The 20,870-nt window shown below is 37.5% G+C and overlaps 1 protein-coding gene across 1 annotated transcript in view; it reads right to left on the minus strand.

The window, feature by feature from the left end:
- HOMER1 (homer scaffold protein 1) overlaps nt 1-20,870 on the minus strand; it is an 87,510-nt gene that overhangs the window by 49,908 nt on the left and 16,732 nt on the right. The window contains exons 2-4 of the mRNA XM_058823531.1: nt 14,070-14,226; nt 7,801-7,932; nt 3,215-3,307 (exon numbers count right to left, since the gene is read on the minus strand). Of these exons, the coding sequence (XP_058679514.1) occupies nt 3,215-3,307; nt 7,801-7,932; nt 14,070-14,226 (382 nt within the window). The remainder of the gene's footprint in view (nt 1-3,214; nt 3,308-7,800; nt 7,933-14,069; nt 14,227-20,870) is intronic.

Below are 20,870 nucleotides of genomic sequence, written 5' to 3' on the forward strand. Positions count from 1 at the left end.
AAGCCCAGGGTACTCAATGGGACTTACACATAAAAAAGCAGCACCTCTCTTCTAATTTGGTGGTCCAGGCCACTGTCTTTCTCTGAACAAGTAAAGTTCTCTTTATAGTTAAGGTAAATGGTGATTTTATCTATTATCTGATATTCTGGAAAATTAAAGTAAAGCCTGCTGGTAGGCAGGCGGAGAACAGGAGGTATTAAAGAAATAGGGAGAATGAAGAGTTTAAAATTAGCATGACCATTGCTTAGGGGACAAGGCACTCCTGCTAGAAAGAAACTGCGAATTAGGCTATGTATGGTTTTCTTTCTACCATGTGTTTCCCACACACTAAAAAAATCCAAAGAACATATTCCATTCCAAATGAAACAAAATATCAAAAAAACACATGGAACTTCTACTTCCTGGCCATTGAGGCCCTTTTAGGAGCAACACTTTGCTAAAGCACCTAACACTTGACAGAATCAACCTAATTTTAGTGGACTTAAGGCAAAATTGCTCTGAAATTTTAAATGGCTAGAGTCTGCTAAATATTTGAACTACAAATACGTATCAAATTTCTGAGATATTTTTGCTGCTATCTCTCGATTTCTATTTCTCTGCAGTTTCTTAAGTTTTTGCATGGCATTCAGAATTGAAACACACATAGCAGAGATATTTTCAGGCTTGCATCAAACAATAGTGAACAGCAAATGTCTTGTGCAGTGTTTTGTTACATTAATTGTAGAGATATTTCATAAAGACTCAATCTGTAAGGGCATACTGAGGCAGAAAAGTGTACTTTTACTCTTTCAGAATTCTGTAGTAGAGAGGGTGGGAAATGTACCATATCCAGTACCTGCACCATATACAGTACTTGCAGTAACTGATGAATAATGACATTTTTTAAAGCTGTACCAAGAGAAATAAAACATTCTATTTAAGTTTTATGTTTATATTTTCCAGTCTTGATATGCAGTATTTTCCTACTTATTACTAATTTAACACAGAAAGATATCTGCATGTCCAAGACTGCAGAGGGACTGATCCTTTTAGATACCTGAGTTATCATTACAGAGCTCATAAACCTCCCAATGTCCTTCCTGCCAATGCCACCAAAGCTCCACTGAAAAAGCCAGGTTCCTGCAAGACATTTTCTGACCATTAAAAATATCTTCTTCTTCTTCTTACACTCTCATTCTCTGCAATGGATCATTATGCAAAAGGGGAAGAAGAGCTAGAACATGATTCAGAAAGACAGCAATTCAATTGATTGCCTTGCAGCCACCTTTTAGTAGATGATGAAAATGAGGTGCTCTTTAAAATGTCTCTATGGTCCCAACTTTCCTAGTACCAAGCACCCATCCTCCTCCCAGCCATAAATCTGACTGAATGAGCCCAGTACCACAGAACTGCTGGAGTTTGTCATGATGTCATTGCTTCTTATCTGTTCTAAACTCTGAAGTTCTTGATTTGATTCCCTTATCTCTACGGAACTAGCATGTGAAAACTACTATGTTCATGTGTCAGCACTTGCACTAACTGAATAACTCAGAATAATACACTAGCTTAACAACACAGTGAAAAGCAAAGAGAAGAAAAGTAAGGCCTGAATAGGAAATTATGTTTAAGTGTGCCATAATGAAATTGCAGCCCACAATAGGCATTATAGAATCACTCAAAGTAACATTTCTGTAACTGCCTAGAGCATAAAATGTTAGGTTTCAACTGCAAAAAGAACTCTGTTCAGGAAAATGAACAGCATTAATAGCTCTCTCAGTTTAAGAGAAAGCTTTAACCCTGATGAGTTGCAAAACAAAAGCATCTTATCTCTGAGTGAATAGCTCAAATTTATGATCAAACCATGTAATAAGTCACTCCACATGACAGCGTCAGACTTAACTTCTGAGTCCAAAATATTAATCAATGTGTCAAAAGACAAGCATAATAATTTTTTGTCTATAACATCAAGTTACTAGAGGCCTGGGTGAAGCACTTCACTGTCACTAAAGTCAAATGTGTATTTTTGATAAGTGTATAATATTGAAATACATACTTCCATTGTCTCTGTGGAATTTATCAAAAATTTAGAGACAGTAAAGTAAACTTATAGAAATCCCTGCCTTATATTTCTTCCATTTCGTTGGAGTAAGAATTTTCCTATTAACAGCAAAAGCCAGCCTAGCATTTTGGCAAACTGCTTACAGGGAAAACAACATGATGCTTGTTCCTGTTGTATGTTCTGATTTCCACTGACTTCTCTTGGTAGGACACCAGATGTAGCTTTCTGGTAGCAATAAAACTATTTCTGCAGCACACTGCAAACTGCCTGCTATCCTTACTCCATCAAAGAGCAGGAGACTATTACAATAAAAAGCACTGAAGACAGACTGCTTCAATGAAAAGACTCCCCAGAAAAAAGTTTCAGTCTACTCAACTCAGGAATCTCTGCTGTAGTTTTAAAGCTATTGCATTCTCCAAGAGAAGGAATTGTATTTGCCTTCACTACTGCTTAAAACAAAACCAAGAGCTAACTGAGTCAAAAATCTTGGGCAGGAGGATTACAGAAGAGATGGGGCATAAAAGCCTCAAGAAGTTTCCTTTTTCAAGGCAAATTCAAGTATTCATAATTAATTATAGCAATAACTAATGTAAATGTGAATATAGTAACTGACTCTCTGTGCCTAGATTAACTCAGTTAGTGTTTTGAGATACCTTTTATAAACTCTTACTATACATCACAGCTAACTGTAACAGAACTCCAGAACCAGCCTGTGAATCTATCATCTTCCTCCAATGCATCTCACAAGAGAAAACTACACAGTAGGAAGTAAGTAAAAAAAGGTTTACTGTTTCAACCTTTATTTTTGGTGTAATGATTGTTCTATAAAAGTTATTTACAGTTTTGTGAAGTTTTGTGGATAAAATAGGAAATCGTACAAAAAGTGTTTAGTATAGTTCATTTACATAATCATGTTTATTCATTTTCTTGGGAAAGCTGAAATAAAGGAAAAGGAATAAAAAACCCACACAATTTTATGAACAACTCCCTTAGATTTGCTTGCAGTACATGTTAAATGCATTTTTAAGACTTCTTGACACTCTTGCTGACCAATGAGAGGATTCACAGTAACTGAGAAATCCCCCCTTAATTTTTAATAAATATGTATGTAAAGAACAATAACAATAAGTAGCACAGGCAAGATGTATGATGCTTGAATCAGGCAATAAGACTCACTTGAGAGGGTGTACTTGTTAGCTCCATCTTTTCATGGGATTTTTCCTTTGCTATTCGTGCAGCTTCTTTGAACTCCTGAAATTTTTCAGCAAACTGAAGGTACATATGTTTAAAGAATAAAAAAAAGAAAAGAGAGAAAGAGTAGGCGTGAAATAATACATTGCATGCAGAACAGAATGCTGTACTGTGCATTTCACAATGTCAAATTCTGTCAGTAATTTAAAAAATTTTTCTCCTTATTAGATACTCATTTAAATGAGTTACACAGTGACATACCTTTCAGGCACTTAATACATATCTTAATACACACTCTTTATATGTCAGGAAAATGACAATGCAATGAAGCATGATCTGTTGCTGGTAGTTTTAAGAAACTCACCTCAGAGATGGCTAATAATAGGGACAAACTGCCTTGCATAGCTGCTCTCAGATTCTGGTTTTACCCTCCTCAAACAACAAATAATCTCCTTCTGAAGCCTAATGTGGTCACCATGAGCTAGGAAAGCTTTCAATGTACTTTGTTCTTTCACGACTGAAACAATACTGACTTCTTCCCAAATGTTAACTGCATTTATAATTTCAATAGGTAATTAGAGAAGAAACAGTGGAAATACTGTGTTCATCTCTAGAACGTTCATTGACATCAATCAAGTTAAAGAACAAATTCACTGAATTAGAACTGCCTATACTGAACACTAAATCATGAAATTGCATATGGAACTGCCATAATAGGCTTTATTCCTATGCTACATGCATCTCTTCCAGAAAATAGATAAAGCAGCAATTTAGAAATATATGCCCTCTTAAACCTGAAAGATTAAATTAATTTGTTAAGAATAGGGCCTGGTTTCTCTGGCTGGAAAAAAATTGGCTTCACAGTTCTCACCTTGCCACTACACTAATTGCTAGAGTGGCCACAAATTTGTTTTTGTGTCCTACTTCTTTTATACAGACCATTATCTTAATATGATCAGTTTAAGAGCGAAATGATTCTGCAAAAATATCAGAAGCTTCTGCAGCAGCCTCTAAATCTCTTTGGCAACAGCATATGAAGAGATTGTTTTGCACTCGGTGTATATGCAAGGTACAAAGGCTAACTTTTCTGTGGCACAACCTCACCAATTATTTTCAATCAGAACTTCACTTACTATACAAGACCTAAAAACCTTAGTGTCTTTAAACCTTTTTCTGGCAGGCTACTAGTATCTGAGGACTTTAGTTTCTCTCTTCTTGTGTCCTGTATTTCATTTGTTACATTATTTGAAAGCTTATTTTTCCTGAAAGTTTAACCCAGCATCAAAAACAGTCTCAGAACAGATGATGAAATTGACAACAGATGATGAAACAGGACACCAGAATCAAATAATACTTTTTTCAGACTTGCAGCTAAACCTCAAAATTTCAGGGGTAACCTATTATTTAAATCAGTCTTAAGACCAGAGAATTATTAAACGGCAAATATGATTCTGAGGTTTGGAATAAATGGCTGAAGACAAAGGCAGTAATTATGACAGCCAGAGAATGTTTTTAAAGAAATCATAGATCAATAGACAGCATTCTAAGAACGAGCCAAAAAGCCCCATTTGGTGGAAATTTTCACAAATTTTCTGGAATTCTTTGAGACAGTCAGGTGATGAATAATAGCTATCGCTTGATAAAATTCCTGAATAACAAAGATGAGTCTCATGGTATGAAAGAAGTTTTCTGGAAGATCACATTTTTAAGGAAAGGATGAAAAACTGTGCATGGCGACTACATAAGGCTGCTGCCAATATCCATGGTGGCACTTTCCATTTAGCATATTCCTTAAGCTTTATGGAATAAATCAGGTCAGCTAACTCAAGAAGCTAAGACAGCATACCCTAAAAGGAGTATTTCTTATACATCAGGATACTACCAAAAGCACAGACATATTCTGAATGAGAAAGTAGTCTCAATTTTTCCTGAAAGTGAGAGGATATTGTGTTTCTCCTACTGTAGCAGCAAGAGGGACTCTGCTAACAAATTGTGGTCCTGTGAATATCCTTCAACACAGGTACCTTTCAGGTATCACTGACATCTGATGGAGCAGTCTTGAGATGAATTTGTGGTCTAACATTGAGAAAAGGCCTAGTGAACTATTTAATTAATTTTCTTCTATATTGTTTGTATGTGAAGTTGATTAGAGTGCCATTACTTTTCCATCAGACAGTCTCACTCCACTAATTTCTATTCAGAATAATTGTACAGAACAGAGGTTGCTAGTGTTGCATCAACCCTAGCAATCAGTTCAGAAGGACAGGGGTATGTGAAAAAGAAACAAATAGTACAGACGTCAAACATGTACTATAAGACATGCAGAAAATTATGTGAGACTAAACAGTTAACTTTATCTGCTGGGATTATTTGCATTATTAAACTGTGGAAACTGGTTACAGACTAGAACAACTTTTTTGTAGTTGCAGGCTGCCTTTTGCTCTCTGGAACTTAAAATACTTACAATCCTAAAGTGCTGGCTGTATCAGAGTGCTCTGGTAAACCTGGCTATGATGCACAGAAGTGGGGGTAAGTCATCTGAGGGAGGGACAAAACAAGAAAGAGAATATAGATATGATTTCTCTAAAGTTACAGGGCAAATCTAATTTGGGTCTTCTGATTCCCAATCAAACATACCTACCAGCTCAAGTGGCTGAATAGCTTCTAATCTAAAGAAAAGTTTTCTTTCCCCATCAATATATTTATAATTTTTAAATAACACAAAAAGTTAAATCTTTAGGAATTTTAGTAGTTGCAACAATTGGCAATTGCAACCCACATGAATATCAGTTTAATAATTAAGATATAATACAACAGGAACAGTATGCTGAAAAGGGCTCATAGATTCACCATAATCTTCAGAAAAGGTCTGTGACTCAGGATTTTTCTTAATAAATTTGTTTATTGTCCATAAAACAGCAATCTGAGTTTAAAAAAAAATACTCCAAAAAAAAGAAATTAGGAAAAAATGTCTACTGTAGCCTTTCAGATTAAATTTTCAACAGCAATATAGAGCTTTATGTCAAAGGAATAGTTAAAAGTCCTAGACATCTGTTTGATGGCAGTGAAAAGAATGGGATTGAGAGAACTGTAATTAAGAAGGTGACGGAGGGCAAAAGAGGAGTTGAGGACAAAAATTAAAAAAACCCAACATATTTCCACTGGCAAGGATAACCTAGAGCTTGAAGTCAGGCAAACAGAGTATACACGACTTCAGCAGGATGCTTTGCCTTCAAAGAATCATCTGTGAATAATAAAAACAAGCTAGTCTAAAAGACTAGTGAACTAGACTAGCATTTTTGCTAAAGCCATTGAAATATTAAGAGAAGTTATTACCATGTTGGTAAGCAAGTGCTTCTAGGACATACACACCAAATTAACTGATGAGGTTTCCAAGTTCACTGAAGCAATGATAGGTGTACAAATGCACGTGCAATACAAGAATCACTTGGAAAGTCCTGTGGCTGTGTTGCTTTGTGGAAATGAAAACCAAGTAATTATGAAAGAAAGAAACCTTACAAGTTTGATGCTTGTCCAAATAAAGTAGCTATACTGGGTCTCGTTTTAATGGTTTCCTGGGAGGCTGTGCTTATCCTTGCACAATGACAAATACTTTCTCAAAAGGGCTGCTATGATTACTCTTCCTTCAAACAGCTAGCCACCATTATTCCTTCCTGAACATGTATTTATCTTATTGCACTTATTTTCCAAATATTTTCTTTATTTCAAATATGAAAATTTTCTGCTTAATATAAACACAAGCTCTTAAACTGCACCGAAATTCCCCATCTGAAGAAAAAAACCACACTTGTACAGGTTCTTGGACTCATCTACCAGGGCAGCAGCAAAAACAAGTACTGTAATAAGGATGCTCAGAGGACCTATGCCATCAGTTTGAGAAACAGGGATTTCTTCTTTCTTTGGAGTGAGGTCTATTTCCTTCTTGCAGAAGTACATTAGAAAAGAAACTCATGTATGGCACATACTGCTTCAGCAAACATTTCCACTTCTGCATTCCAGCAGAAAATGTATTTTTCTTTTAAACTGAATATATTTCCCACTAGCTTTACTTTGAGGCTGCAAACTTTGAAATAACAGTAATTTGATGTACTACATAGTAGAAAAGTGAAAGTGAATGCAGCCTAAAAGACAAAAATGCATCTGAAGACTACAAACAGTTTTTTTGTAGGAGATCTAAATACACAAGAAACACCGAATTGTTTATTGCTTTAAATTCTATCATGGAAAAACTGTAATGGAAGAACAAGATTTTTGTTTTTAAAAGAAAATTTTTTAAGAAGAAAAACCTAACAAATCAGTAATTAGAAAGCATTAGCAATATAAAGTGTAATAGACTTCAATCTCTCTCCTTTTCTTCATCAGTTTGAAGAAAATTTGCAGATCACACTTACTCCTGTGCTTTTTACATTATAGGGATTGACAAGGAACAATTTTTTGTAATTATTTTTAAATAACAACAGTAGTGAGTACGGAGTCAAGACATAGTGAGCAGGAATGAAGTACACTTAGGTAGCCTCACTAGCTGAAGAGTTGCCACTGGCCATACTTACTTTTGAAAGGTGATGTTCAGATGAAAATCCCAAGCCATAGACTGTATTCGCCCTGCTGTCTGCCCACTGGCCAAACTTCTGGGATGTTTTAGTAAATGTCATGTTGGGGGTGATGGTGCTGTTTATTATTGCCTGAAAAAGGTAATAACTGTAAAAATGGGCTTCATGGTTTTTATTTATTTCTAAAGACAACTCATAATTGAAAATGTCAATATTGTAGACAATTATCTGAATACGCTGAATGAGACACACGCTGGGAACTAGGAAACAGTTTTCTAATTCAATGCCAGATAGAATTGCAAAGGCATATTTTTGCATACATTGTAAGGAGGAAATAGATGGGGAGGGGGAGTAGGCATCAATTCACAATTGCATGCAGTCCTTTAAAGTTTCTACATATAAGGACAATCAAAGTCCTTTTTTGTCTTGCACTTGTATTTTTTTGTCCCTTAAGGCAGTGCCTCTCCAGTTGCCTGTAAACTCCACTACTGCTCTTCCCCCACCCATATTGCAGATGAGATTTTCACTGAAAAACTCTCAATAATACAAAGGAGCACATTTTCTTTTTAGATCTCAGTTCTACAAGAGTCTGTTTCCTTTATACACATACAAGCAAGGCTAACAATGGCAGGGTCATATACCAGCTACAGAAGTGGAGCAACTCTTGTTTTAATTTTTCTTCTCTAATTCTTGTTCTTGTATCTACAGGATGCAAAAAATATCATCCTCCAGCATGTAAGTTCTGATAATATAAACACAAAATGAAATTACTAGGTGATATGCTCGTTCTACTAAAAACATTTTAAGTTTCACTGTGGATTTCAACAGTATTTCCATCACATTAAAGAGTATATATGTGAAATGCAAACTGTAGAGATGGGAAGAATGTAAGACCGTTTTCTCAGAATACTGACTGAGAAACTTTAACATCACAGAGACCAAGTACTGCTCTCCTAAGACAAAAATCCTTTAAAGTCAAAATCAATCTATACTACTTGAGTTATATGGACTTCTAGATGGATATAGAAATAAGTAGTTATTTAAAGGCGTTTACTTTGCACCCTTTGTTTTTGCTGAAAGATTTGAGTACCACTAGAGCACAGCTACCACCAAATTAAAATTTTCCATGAATTCTGCAGGGAAAGCCTGAAAAAATTACAGCCAAGCTCAAAAACAGCACCCATGTTCATACGGTGATTCTCAGATAAAGTAGTGGAGACGAGTATTGCAAGAAAGTTCAAAAGCATACATTTCAATGCAACATGTAGAAAGACAAGCAAAGATACTGCAGCACAGATAAATTTAACAAAACTCTTTCTTGGTGACTTTGGCAGCTTTGCTATACTCACCATTAATGAAGATGAGCAAATCTGAACATAGTCAATTCTTTCTGATAATTTTTGTCCCCAAATACAAATTTTGCCTACTGTGAACAACTCCTTGAAAATTCTGAAATGCCTGAAAGCTTACATTTGAGCCAGGAAGCCTCATCAGATCAAAGACAGGATTTGCTGTGTGACCAGAAAATGGAGAACTATCTCCAGCATTGTCTGAAAGACATCCCTCAGATGTTCATACAGAAGCTGCTTAGTGAAGTCACTGGTACACTAAACATTATTCTCCTTTCTTCAGGCATAAGGTTCGGAGCTCACATAAAGCCATCAGACTCCTACTTGCACTATCACCTCCAAATGACCACCTAGAAAACTGCTGTCTACATATAAGACAAAAGAGAGAATGTGAGACAGGACTTCTGAGAAAAGAGGTGCTCTGGAACTCTTTTTTACTTGTATGCTTATCTTCTTTTGCACTATTAGTGCTTGGAAGCCCACATTTGAAAAACCCAGGTGGAAGCCCAGAATAGAACTGTGCAAGCTCATTTAATGCTCAACCTCACTTCCTGTGGAAGCTGTCAACAGTACTATCCTTGAAATTAAACATCCTAGGGACTGTGTAGGACAGATTCCTCAATTCGGAAGAGGACTCCAATTCCAGAGAGCTAAGATCTCCAAGCAAAACACAGGTTTAAAGTCTCCACAGCTGCCATTTCTTGCAGTGACAGCAGTATAGCTGGCTGCAGCTTAACCCAGTCAAAACAGAGAAATGCTTCTGCTGACCACATGACAGGCTCCACCACGGAGAACCTGAACAGGGTGCCTGGTCCAGAATGGGATAGCTTTTTTGACAGCAGTCTGCATTTAGGCTGGGTTACATTGACTGTCAAATTGCTTTCTTCCAGAGAGAAAGGCAGGAAGAAAGCTTCAAAAATAATTGTGTTGAGAGAGAGTTGGCTGTGATTCTTTCCTTTATCTTCCAAGAAAAGAAGAAAAGTAAAGAGGTTTCAAGTCAGTAGTAGTGCTGGGACTGGGAAGACTGGGAAGACTACATTCAGATGCCAGTGATTAAAAAAAAAAAAGCCCTTTCACTGAGCTTACCATGAGTTTACCAATTTTACAACAAAATTAAAAGCCTTAGTATGCTAGGTTTCTCACATCCAAAACTATGCTTTTAAAAGTGCAATGCTAGAGCATCCTACAAATACACTCCAGTGTCAGATACCTCTGGAAAAAACTAGATACCAAGACTTTGTATATTTAACTTACAAAACATATATTTTTAAAATCAAAATTTATAATTAAGCCTGTCCTGTCCATTCAAATGCATACTGCTTTAACTGCTCTCCTCCAATCCAGATTTCACTGCATAGTTATCCATATAACAAGTGTCAAATATTTCATCAACTTCCAAGAATGCTGTTTCCAAAAATGAACAAGAGGATCTTAAAAACAGAACAGTGTCAATCTGACAGGAAAACATTTAGTTTTTGAAGAAAACTGATTTAGTTATCTTCAGGCTTTTTTGGAATTATAAAATAGCTTTCCTGTTTCCATTTCATATTACTTTAGCGATGAGAAAATAGGACATGTGTCTGAGCTGTTCATTTTATGAGCTGCAAACCTGATGGCTGCAAGATATATAGTAGTGGTCAAATACAATTTTGTCTTGTGCTTAAACTAATGGCAATAATAATTGAAGATACTGAACTTTCTAACTTCTTCAAAGGAAAATCACAGAACACTTGTGTGTACAGGTCTCACTTAAAACATTTATTGAGCATTTAAAAATTGTCACTTTAAAGTGAGACAATGATTAAAATAACAAGATCATCTGCAGTAACACTGCTGGGAGACTTGACTGAGTAATAATATATGCAAGGTTCATGGAACCTGCAGACTGGGAAACCACTCTTTTCCAGAATCTTCTCTGGTTCTAGATTAATATGAAATTTAAATTTATCTTCCTGCTTGGTAGCTGAGAAAAAAATTATCAGAGAGTTAACTAGTAAAGCAAGAACCACACTATACTTGGTCTCTTCCTTTTCTCAGCGATGGCAATAGACAAAATGCAAAAGACAGCAGGACTCAGAATAATCCTGACATCTGCCTGTACTATTACTGGAGAAACAATGGAAGCTTTGTTCAATCACCCAGGAGAAAGAAGTACTAAAACACATTTTCCCAAGGATCTCTGAAATGAGTATATAATTAATGAGAAGTGAGAGCCTTAGCAACAACTGCTCAATGTTGTCATGCCATACTACATAAGAAATCTTATTTTTCAGGCTTTCTTTTGAATCTGGGACTGGTAGGAGAAAAAAAGTCACATAAAAGATATTTACTCAAGAGGTCAGAGGAACCAGATTCAAGTTCAATCAGATTACTTGCATCAAGTTTTCTCTGCAATGGGCAACAGGTCTCCAAATATTGTCCATGACTATAAAATATATAGCCTGTACACTGAATATTTTATGGTACTAGAACACTTTTTGTAGTCAAGATAGAGGGACATACATGATATCTGGTGCAAGATATCTCAAGAGGAGACTGTAGCTTAGGAAAATATTACACAAAATGCATTAAAAGTAAGCAGAAGTGTCTGTAGGAACTATCTTGGCTAAATCAAGCTCAAATAAGGAAAAAACCCCCCTCTTTCAAAATTAACCAAAGACCCCATAAGTAAATTCAGGTTGGAAACTGCAATGCACAAAAGGGGAGTGAAGATCATGTTTTTAAATGTCCTATTGTTTTCAAGAAGAAAGATTTAATGACTCTTAGATAATCAGTAGAGAAGTTAAATTGTATCCAGGAATACTTCTGAAATGCACCAACCTAGAGAGAGAAGGGTGCAGGATAGAAATAGGATTTTACCTCTCAAATCTATAGTATACCTCTCTCCAGCATTCCTACTGCAGAAATATACATGTGAGCTGCCTTTACTTACTGACTTACTGCTCAGTGCCTGAGAACTGAGCACATCATTCTCTTCACTCTACAAACCCAAAGGATGCTGTTAAACCCCACCAGCAACCAGGTGTGCAATAAAACATGGCTGGATTTGTTCCCACTGAGGGAGGGGTGTGACAGCTTCAAAACCAGTAGGATTTGACAAGTGGTTTTGGCCATTGGCAACATGTGCATTATCAGCAGTGTTACTGACACCCAGCTATATACCATACAGCACAGACTCTCTCTGGTACACTCAAACTTAAAAATGCTTTACATTTACATTTAACTCTTTGCACATACAATATTGTACATAAACAGACATGCTAAAAAAAATGGATGGAGTCTTAAGTAAAAATAAACTAACTGTCTGGGAATTATGCTGGAAACCCACTTAAAATTCTTCCACATGTTCCTCTGCTATTCACCTGTGTATGTTTCAGAGCAGTGTGTATGTTTCAGAGCAGTTAATGCCTGAAAGAATGGGACTCTCTTAACCATGACTGGGATTCTAGATCTTCACCTAAGACTTGGATGAAAACATTATTAGGATTGCAGCACTCACAGAGTAAATAAAAGCGATGAACTGAATTATCAATGTACCTTGCCATTAGTACTGAATGTAGAGAGAATGCTGCAGCAGACAAAAGAACAACTAAATAGGTGAACAACTGCTTGACAATTTAATTCAGCTGGCGCCCAGCAGGAGTTGCAGCATTAGGATTAAGGCAGAGGAACCCCAGTGGATGTCAGAATAAGGATTTGGTATATTCCCCAGATCATTTTATAACTGGTACTCTTGATTTCATACATCATCTAGTTCCAATCCCAGTGTATTTATTCATTAATACTTACTCAAAACTTATTTTAATTATTTGATAGAACTAATTGAATCTTTTGAAGGAAGGCTGAGAAGGAAAAAAAACAAAGACAAAGCTGAAAAAAATCTGGTAGGCTCTGATGGTAGTCTCAGCCACTTCAAGCAGAGATTTTTGACTATGAGATCAATTTCTTTATACTTTTTCTGATAGAAAATCTCCTTTTACATTTAAAATAGCAAAATTCTGGATATTTTAAAAAATGCAGAGCAATAATTTTCAGCTTTCCATAAGTAAGCATAAAATCTCTGTGAATACTGCCATGATTTTAACAGAGCACCTAATTTCCAATCATTGTGAACTGATGTATTTCCAAAAGCTTCAAATGAAAGTCTCTGGAAAGGATCACAACTTTTGATTACAGACTGTATATCTTTAATGCCCTAAGTGTAGAGTTTTCTGCTACACTGTTTGTAAAGTTACTGTTATTATAGTTATGTGGGTAGAAACAGTCAAGGATTTTCTGCACGTCAAATTAATTTCTTAGACATGTTTTACAAGAGGAGCAGCTCAGCGCAATAACCTTTCTAGTTAAAACAGAGAAAAAACCCAAACCAAACCAAACAAAAAAAACCACCCACATAAATCCCCTACTAAAACCAAACCAACTGAGTCTAGATAAAAGCTTACCATTTATTAGGTAGGCTTTATTAGGAGGCAATCCTCGCATTCTCTACAGCAAAAATTGGAAGATTATATAACAAAGGATTTACTAACTGATTATGGCCTCTGAACAGATGTCCTTCATAAAGCTGAAGCTAATTACATTCATAAATGACTGAGTACAGAAATGAAAACAAGTTATTGTATCCCTATGAGTACTTTTTGTACAATTTTTGTCTTTTTATCCTTCTCATAGCATTATCCAAGGCACAGGTCACTACTTCAATTCAGCAATAGTTATAGAAGTCAACACAACTACATGGAAAACAGAATTTACAAATAAACACTTAAAACACATGATGAGGCAATGTTACCATTTTAAAATGTCAGTAATCTTTTGCTCAGATAATGATACAAACATCTGGGAAGAAACATGAAGAACATCAACCTAGAAAGTAGCAGCAAAAATGCTTCAGACAACTAGGTTTTCTGATATATCATTTACCTTTGAGCCATCCAAACTGATTATCCTGTAGACATTTCTTGTGCTGTCATAGAAGTAGGACACAGTAACAGCATGCTTGCTGGTGGGAACCCAGTTCTTCTTAGTGTTTGGGTCAATCTGGAAGACATGAGCTCGGGTGCTGAAGATGGGTTGTTCCCTGAAGGAAAGAGAGAAGAAGTAATGAATTTAATCTGTACATCATTGCACACAAGCTATCTGCCAGTTGTGTCCATTTGGATGTACATAAGTTACTCTGCAGAATAAACCTTGCCTGATGACTTCTGTATGTGCTGCTGCATAGAGCAGGTAAGTTTGTTTATACATATTTGCAAGCAAAACTCAAGTCTTCTAAGGCAAAAATCAACATCCAGTTTTGGAGTCAGATAAACACAGACATCTCTAATACAGATTCAGCACCATCCCATCCTCTCCCCAGCTCTTTACTGCCCACCTATCCCTCAAAACTAAATGGCGTTAATGCATGTGTAACTTCCCTCATTACACTGCACACTGCAGAATATGCATAACTTCAAGTCCACTTCTTCTCCAAAATCTTCTAATACTCTGATTATTCTCATCAACTTTATGCCACAATCTGGATCTGAACTGGTTGATCCAATGCAATTACTCTAAAACTAACATTAATTAAGGCCAGGAACACGCGTTGTGAATCCCTCATTCTTTGGAGATTTATGCCTGAAAGTGTAAAGGTATTTACCAACATTAAATAATATATGAAATACACTTTAAATTGTAAATTACTTAGCAAATAAAATTACATGAGGCAAAAAACCCCCCTTATTATAATTTAGAATTCACAGCATTTTTCCCCATGACCACTACCAGGACGCACAACATTGCACAGAACTCTAAATACATTTTAATATCACTAAGATGGCGATAAGACGGCGATAAGATGGCCTTCTACAAAAGAGTGACTGTATCAGTAGAGAAGAGGAGGGCTGTGGATGTCAGTTATCTGAACTTAGGTAAAGCCTTTGACACATGCCCTACAATATACTTCTCTCTACATTGGAAGAGGTGGATTCGATGAATGGACAGTTCGGTGGATAAGGAACTGGTTGGGCCGTCACATCTAGAGGGCAGTGACTAATGGCTCAGAGTCCCAATGGACATCAGTTTTGGTATGTTCATCAATGACAGAGAATGGAACCGACTGCACCTTCCACAAGTTTACACCTGACCCCAAGGTGAGTGGCACAGCTGATGCACCTGAGGGACGGCATGCCATCCAGAGAAACCTGGACAAGCTCTAAGGGAGGGCCCATGGGAATCTCATGAGGTTTAACAAGGCCAAATGCAAGGTGTTGCCCATGGGTCAGAGCAGCCCTGGTACCAGCACAGGCTGGGCATGAACAGATCCCAGCAGCCCTGCCCAGAAGGAATTGGGGGTGCTGGTGGCTGAGAGGCTGGACATGCCCCAGCCACGGGCACTGCCAGCCCAGAGAGCCACACGTGTCCTGGGCTGCATCCAGAGCAGGGTGGGCAGCAGGGCAGGGAGGGGATTCTGCCCCTCTGCTCTGCTCTGCTGAGACCCCACCTGCAGGGCTGCATCAGCTCTGGGGGCACAGCACAGCAAGGACAGGGACCTCCTGCAGAAAGGAGTCCAGAGGCCACAAAGATGATCAGAGGGATAGAACACATCTCTTATCAAGGAAGGCTGAGAAAGCTGGAGTTGTTCAGCCTGGGGAAGAGGAGACTCTGGGGGGACCTTACAGCAATCTCTCAGTACCTATTGCGGGGCTGCAAGAGCGGCAGTAGAGGCACTCTTTTTACCAGGGCATGCAGCAAGAAGACCAGTGGTGATGGCTTCAGACTGAAAGAGGGCAGGTTTAGATAAGACATTAGGAGGAAATTCTCTTCCATGAGGCTGGTGAGACACTGGAACAGGGTGTCCAGAGCAGATGTGGCTGTTCCATCCCTGGAAGTGTTCCGGGCCAGGCTCGATTGGGCATTGAGCAACCTGGTCTAGTGGAAGATGTCCCTGCCCATGCAAGCAGGTTGGAATTGGTTATCTTTATTGTCCTTTTTAATTCAAACTATTCTACAATACTGTAGTTGTCAGTTTAAGTTTAGCTACATTTTAATGACAAACTGATTGCTATATTTTTTTAAGGAATGCTGCCATCAAATCCCAAAGATACTAAGTACCAGGACTTCAGGTTGAATTTAACTTTTTAGGTATTTTGACTCTCAATTTCAGGGCATGAAAAAATATACCCTTTGACCTGCCCTCATTTTATTTTCAGAGGTATGTTTTCAACACTTTTTTCCCCCAAAATAAATTCCCACAGAATTTTAGGTACTTGTAGTCAAAGGAGTTTAATTTGACCTCACTACAGAGGGGTACATGTGAACTCAATGAACTATCTCTATTGCTCAGCAGGAAGAGCAGCTTTCAATAGTAGAATTGTATTACTCAGCTGGGAGTCAAGATTTCTTGAAGTTCACTAGATGACAGACATGGTGCTCTCCTATGTTGGGTGTTGGATGAAATGACAGAAGTATGCAGAACAGATCAGAGACAGCAAAACAGAGTTTCAGTGAAAGATGAAGAAGAAGGAAGGGAAGGCCAGTGGGATCAGTGCACATGCTAGTTCTCCACAGAAATCTACCCTCAGCTTCAATTCATCTTTTCCTTGTAAATCACCAAGGTTGATTTCCTTGTAAATCAACCACTAGAGGATGTTGCATAGTTGTTGCCCTGATCCAAATCTCTTGCATGCGAATGTTATGCAAAGGTGCTTGGCATTCATAGGCTTTTTGTTTAACAGAACAAACTAATTCTTTTTGCTCTTTTGAATATCTAAAATTACTTCTTCAATAATACTTTTGAAGAAGTATGATTGAAGAATCATACTTCAGTTGTCTTCAACATTAGATCTATTTTATAATTTACCTCCCAGTTAAGCATATGCCAATATCAAAGGGATGCATATTAACATAATGCACCAGCTCTTTAACCCTGGAAAATTAGAGAGCCCATCAAAAAATGGGAAACAATCTTAGAAGCCTGCCAATTGTTTTGATGAATATTGACATTGAAAGGAAACTATAAAGGTTCTGACCATGTTAATGAAAGATCAAAGAAGATCTGAATCCGGGACATAGATGTATGTGGTTAATGATGAGTGGTTAATGAATATGCATTTGACCAGCCCTGATGCTCAGTTCACTCCCAGTACAGTATATGACACAACTGGGACTTTCAGTATATCACACAACACACCACAGGTAGGGATTTTAATATGTAAAGGTAGGTGAGTGCAATGTGGCTGAAGTGAGTGTCAGTGAAAGTCAACTGTTCAGCCCTGGGATGCTGCTCTCCAGCACTGTCATCATAAAAATCTTCCACAGCTCCACCAAAATATCCTCAATTTGTTTAATGAGGTGGCCTGCATGTTCCTGTTGATTGCTCAGCACTGCTGCTCAAGACAAAGCAGAGCACTTTGCAGGGCAGAGTGTGGGTCTGGCATAGACGATATAGTTATATATGGAACAGTAAAAATCAAGCTAACCTACACTTCTTTAATCACTTCTGATAAAACCAGAGTTACAGTATTTTCTTTCCATGCCCAAAGTACAGCTTTACTGAATGACAAGCTGTCTTCGCTCTGTGGAAAAAGCACAGTGCCCTTTGTTAAATGAGTTGGATAAATCATGATTTTGCCAGATTACTAGAGTAATTAGGATTTTTTTCTGACAAAGACACTAAACTTCAGATGACTCTAGAATTAGACCACTGTTTTTACACTTGACAATGAACATTTATAAAGATTATTTCTGCAAGCTAATGGAAGTTATGCACTATATATCTACAGGATTACATGTATTATAGAACCAGTCACTGATGCACCACGGAAGTCCTTCAAAGCTGCTATGCAATTACATCACCTGCACTTTTCTGTAGCAACATATTATATAGAGCTACTTAAATTTTAGATTTTCTACACCTGTGAACATGCAATACATAATGTATAAAACATGTAAAAATATTTGCAACTGTAGCCAATACAACTTCACATAAAAGTTTTGCTCTTCAATTATCCACATAAGGACACAATGCCCTCCCAGTCTGGAAGTTTCAATCAATTCAGCTGAAACAATATTAATTTTAGGAATATGAGATAGGAAGATAGCTTCCTCTTTGCCTTCCTAGGTGGTCAAACAATTAATATGTGGTTTTTTAAATTATAATATATATTTCTATATATAAAAAAAGATCTTCTATTTTCCACAGGATCACAGAATAAGCTGAGTTGGAAGGGATCCTAAAGGATCATTGAGTCCAACTGTTGCCCTGCATAGCACCATCCCCTCCATATGAAGATGAGAAAGGAAGAACATCTTTAAAGAAGAAAAATCAATCCGGTACCAAATCACCCTACCAGCTTCTTACTCTTCCCTCTCTTCTCTTCCCCTTTCAGCTTTCTCTTCTTTTTCTTTCATTATCAGAAGGTATTCAGTACTCATTAAAGACATTAATAGGAACTAAGAGGAGAACTCCACACTAATTACAAAGCAAAGTAATTCATTTTTCCAGAAATATACTGATGCTGAACAAAAAGAAAACAAACTAACAAGAATGCCATAGTAACACAGTCTGACTATTAGAAATGTCTGCTCAGGCATGGTAAAAACATTAAGGCTCATATCCTACTGTTCTTAATTGCCTTAGGCTGCAACATTAGGGTGGTCAGACAAAGACTAACAAGAAATAAGTGCCAAATCCTCCTGGACCCAAGGAGCAATGTCATGAGTAAGAAAGTGTAGCATCACTTTAGCGATTGCATAAAAGAAGCTAAGTTAGTATAGAAGGTTAGAAAGTACTTTCCTTGCTAATTCACAATTAAGATAGGTTTCAATTTTTTTAAAAATCTCTATTCTTCAACATCTGGTACTTCTACAGCACTAGTGGTGAAGAGCTCTTCTTCCTTATTTCTTTCCTCACACTATTGCTTACCATGATTCTAAAATTACCTTGAATGCTATAATTTCTCAAGACTGGGATTCCATTATCTTAGTTACTCTGAAAACAATAAGGCCACTGAAAAGAAACTACGAACCTCTACAACTTTAATTGAGGTCCTACTTTCCTCCTCTTATGGAGTGTTAATGATGCTAAAAAACATATTAAAAATTAGATACAACCCTCCATTCCTCCTCCATACAGGGCTAAATTCACAGTGCTTTGGCAGAGAAGTTGCTGCACTACATAGGATGAAGTAATGAACTTCCCTGTATGGACACAAGACCAGGCCAGGATTGCAGATGAAGACAAAAGAGACACAGGCAATGACTCTTAAGCAAGAGCTGGAGTGAAGAGCTGCCCAGACAGAAGCAGACAGCAGACACCAAAATTAGGAAACACTGAGTGACTGTGGCTTATGGGGAACTGAGTTTTTAAAAAAAAAGAACTACCACGGGCAATGCCTCCTACCTGGAAGTTTCTCAGCAGAGGTACTCTCCCCAAACAGTAAGACAAAAAGGTAATGAACAAACATGTGTGATGGGGTGTTCTTACTCAGCTCAGTTTTGATAGTGAAAGTTCCATGAGATTCATGTCCACATCTCATCTATTTCTCCACAAACTCCAGTGCATTATCCAGACTTCCTGGCTTTGATGCACATGGAGTCCACATACAAGACTGCTTTCAAAACAAGTCAAACAAAATGTGCCTTGGTGATTTTTTCTTGTTGTAAAAAGTGCAAGATTTCATCCATCACGTTTCATAAAAAGAGTTTCAGAGGAAGATAATGCCACATTCAGGCAAAAACAGGGCAATATCCCTGTGCTCAAAATGGGAGCGCAGCCACACTCCAAGCTGACTGGAGTGGTGGAGACTGGACAAAAAGTGTGCTGTCCTCATGCCATTAGAGCCCTAGACACAGCAGACCCTGCCACATGACAGACGGCATGCTCAGCACTGTCTCTGGCAGTTGAGGACTGCAAACCCCCACAGTAGGCATGTTTTTGCAGGTGGTCATTTTGCACACACTGAATTCCAAGCCTCTGCAATAGCTGTCATCCAAGGAAACTTCTCCCCAAGTCAGACAACATGAACACTGCACATGGTATTTCAGGCATTTGCTGATTTAGGAGAGGACAAAGACCTTTTTGCTTTTTCCACATGTCAGCATACTAATCCCACAGCTTTTTCCCAGTGTCCTGCTAGCTATTCTCCCCTAGCTTGTTTCTGAAGCTGTAGCAAGCTTTTGTTACTCTAAGCAGCTTGAGATTCCTGAAAAGAAATGAGGAGACTGATTAAAAGTGCAACTATAGTCAAAACCACTTAATAAACTACAGCATCCAAACACAGTCAGTGTTGTTTAAGGAATATAAGTCAACAAGCAAACAGGAAACCACAGTTCAAAGCAACAGGAAACCACAGAATTTTCCATGTTCATAAAAATGCTCTGAGATCTGATAAAAATTGTATACATTTGGGGAAAAGTATTGCACAACATTGGCTTCCAATGTATGGAAACTGTTCTGAAATGTAATCCTTTTCTGGATGGCAAATAACTGACAATACCATCTTGAAGATAAAATTATGAAGTTGAACGAACACACTCAGTGCACTTGTGTAATGACTATGACTTCAGATTTTTCTTTCTGTCTTACACACAACTTTCAGGTACAATGTATATATACAATAACAACTTTCATATCTCAAAACAAGCTTTGAGATAGTAAAAAAGTGGAAGTTACAATCATGTAACCAAATCAAAATCTCTCCCATCCCACCAATGGTTTATCTAGTTCTACATCCACATTCT

This window comes from Ammospiza caudacuta, chromosome Z (assembly GCF_027887145.1).
Source record: "Ammospiza caudacuta isolate bAmmCau1 chromosome Z, bAmmCau1.pri, whole genome shotgun sequence".
NCBI classification, from domain to species: Eukaryota; Metazoa; Chordata; class Aves; order Passeriformes; family Passerellidae; genus Ammospiza; species Ammospiza caudacuta.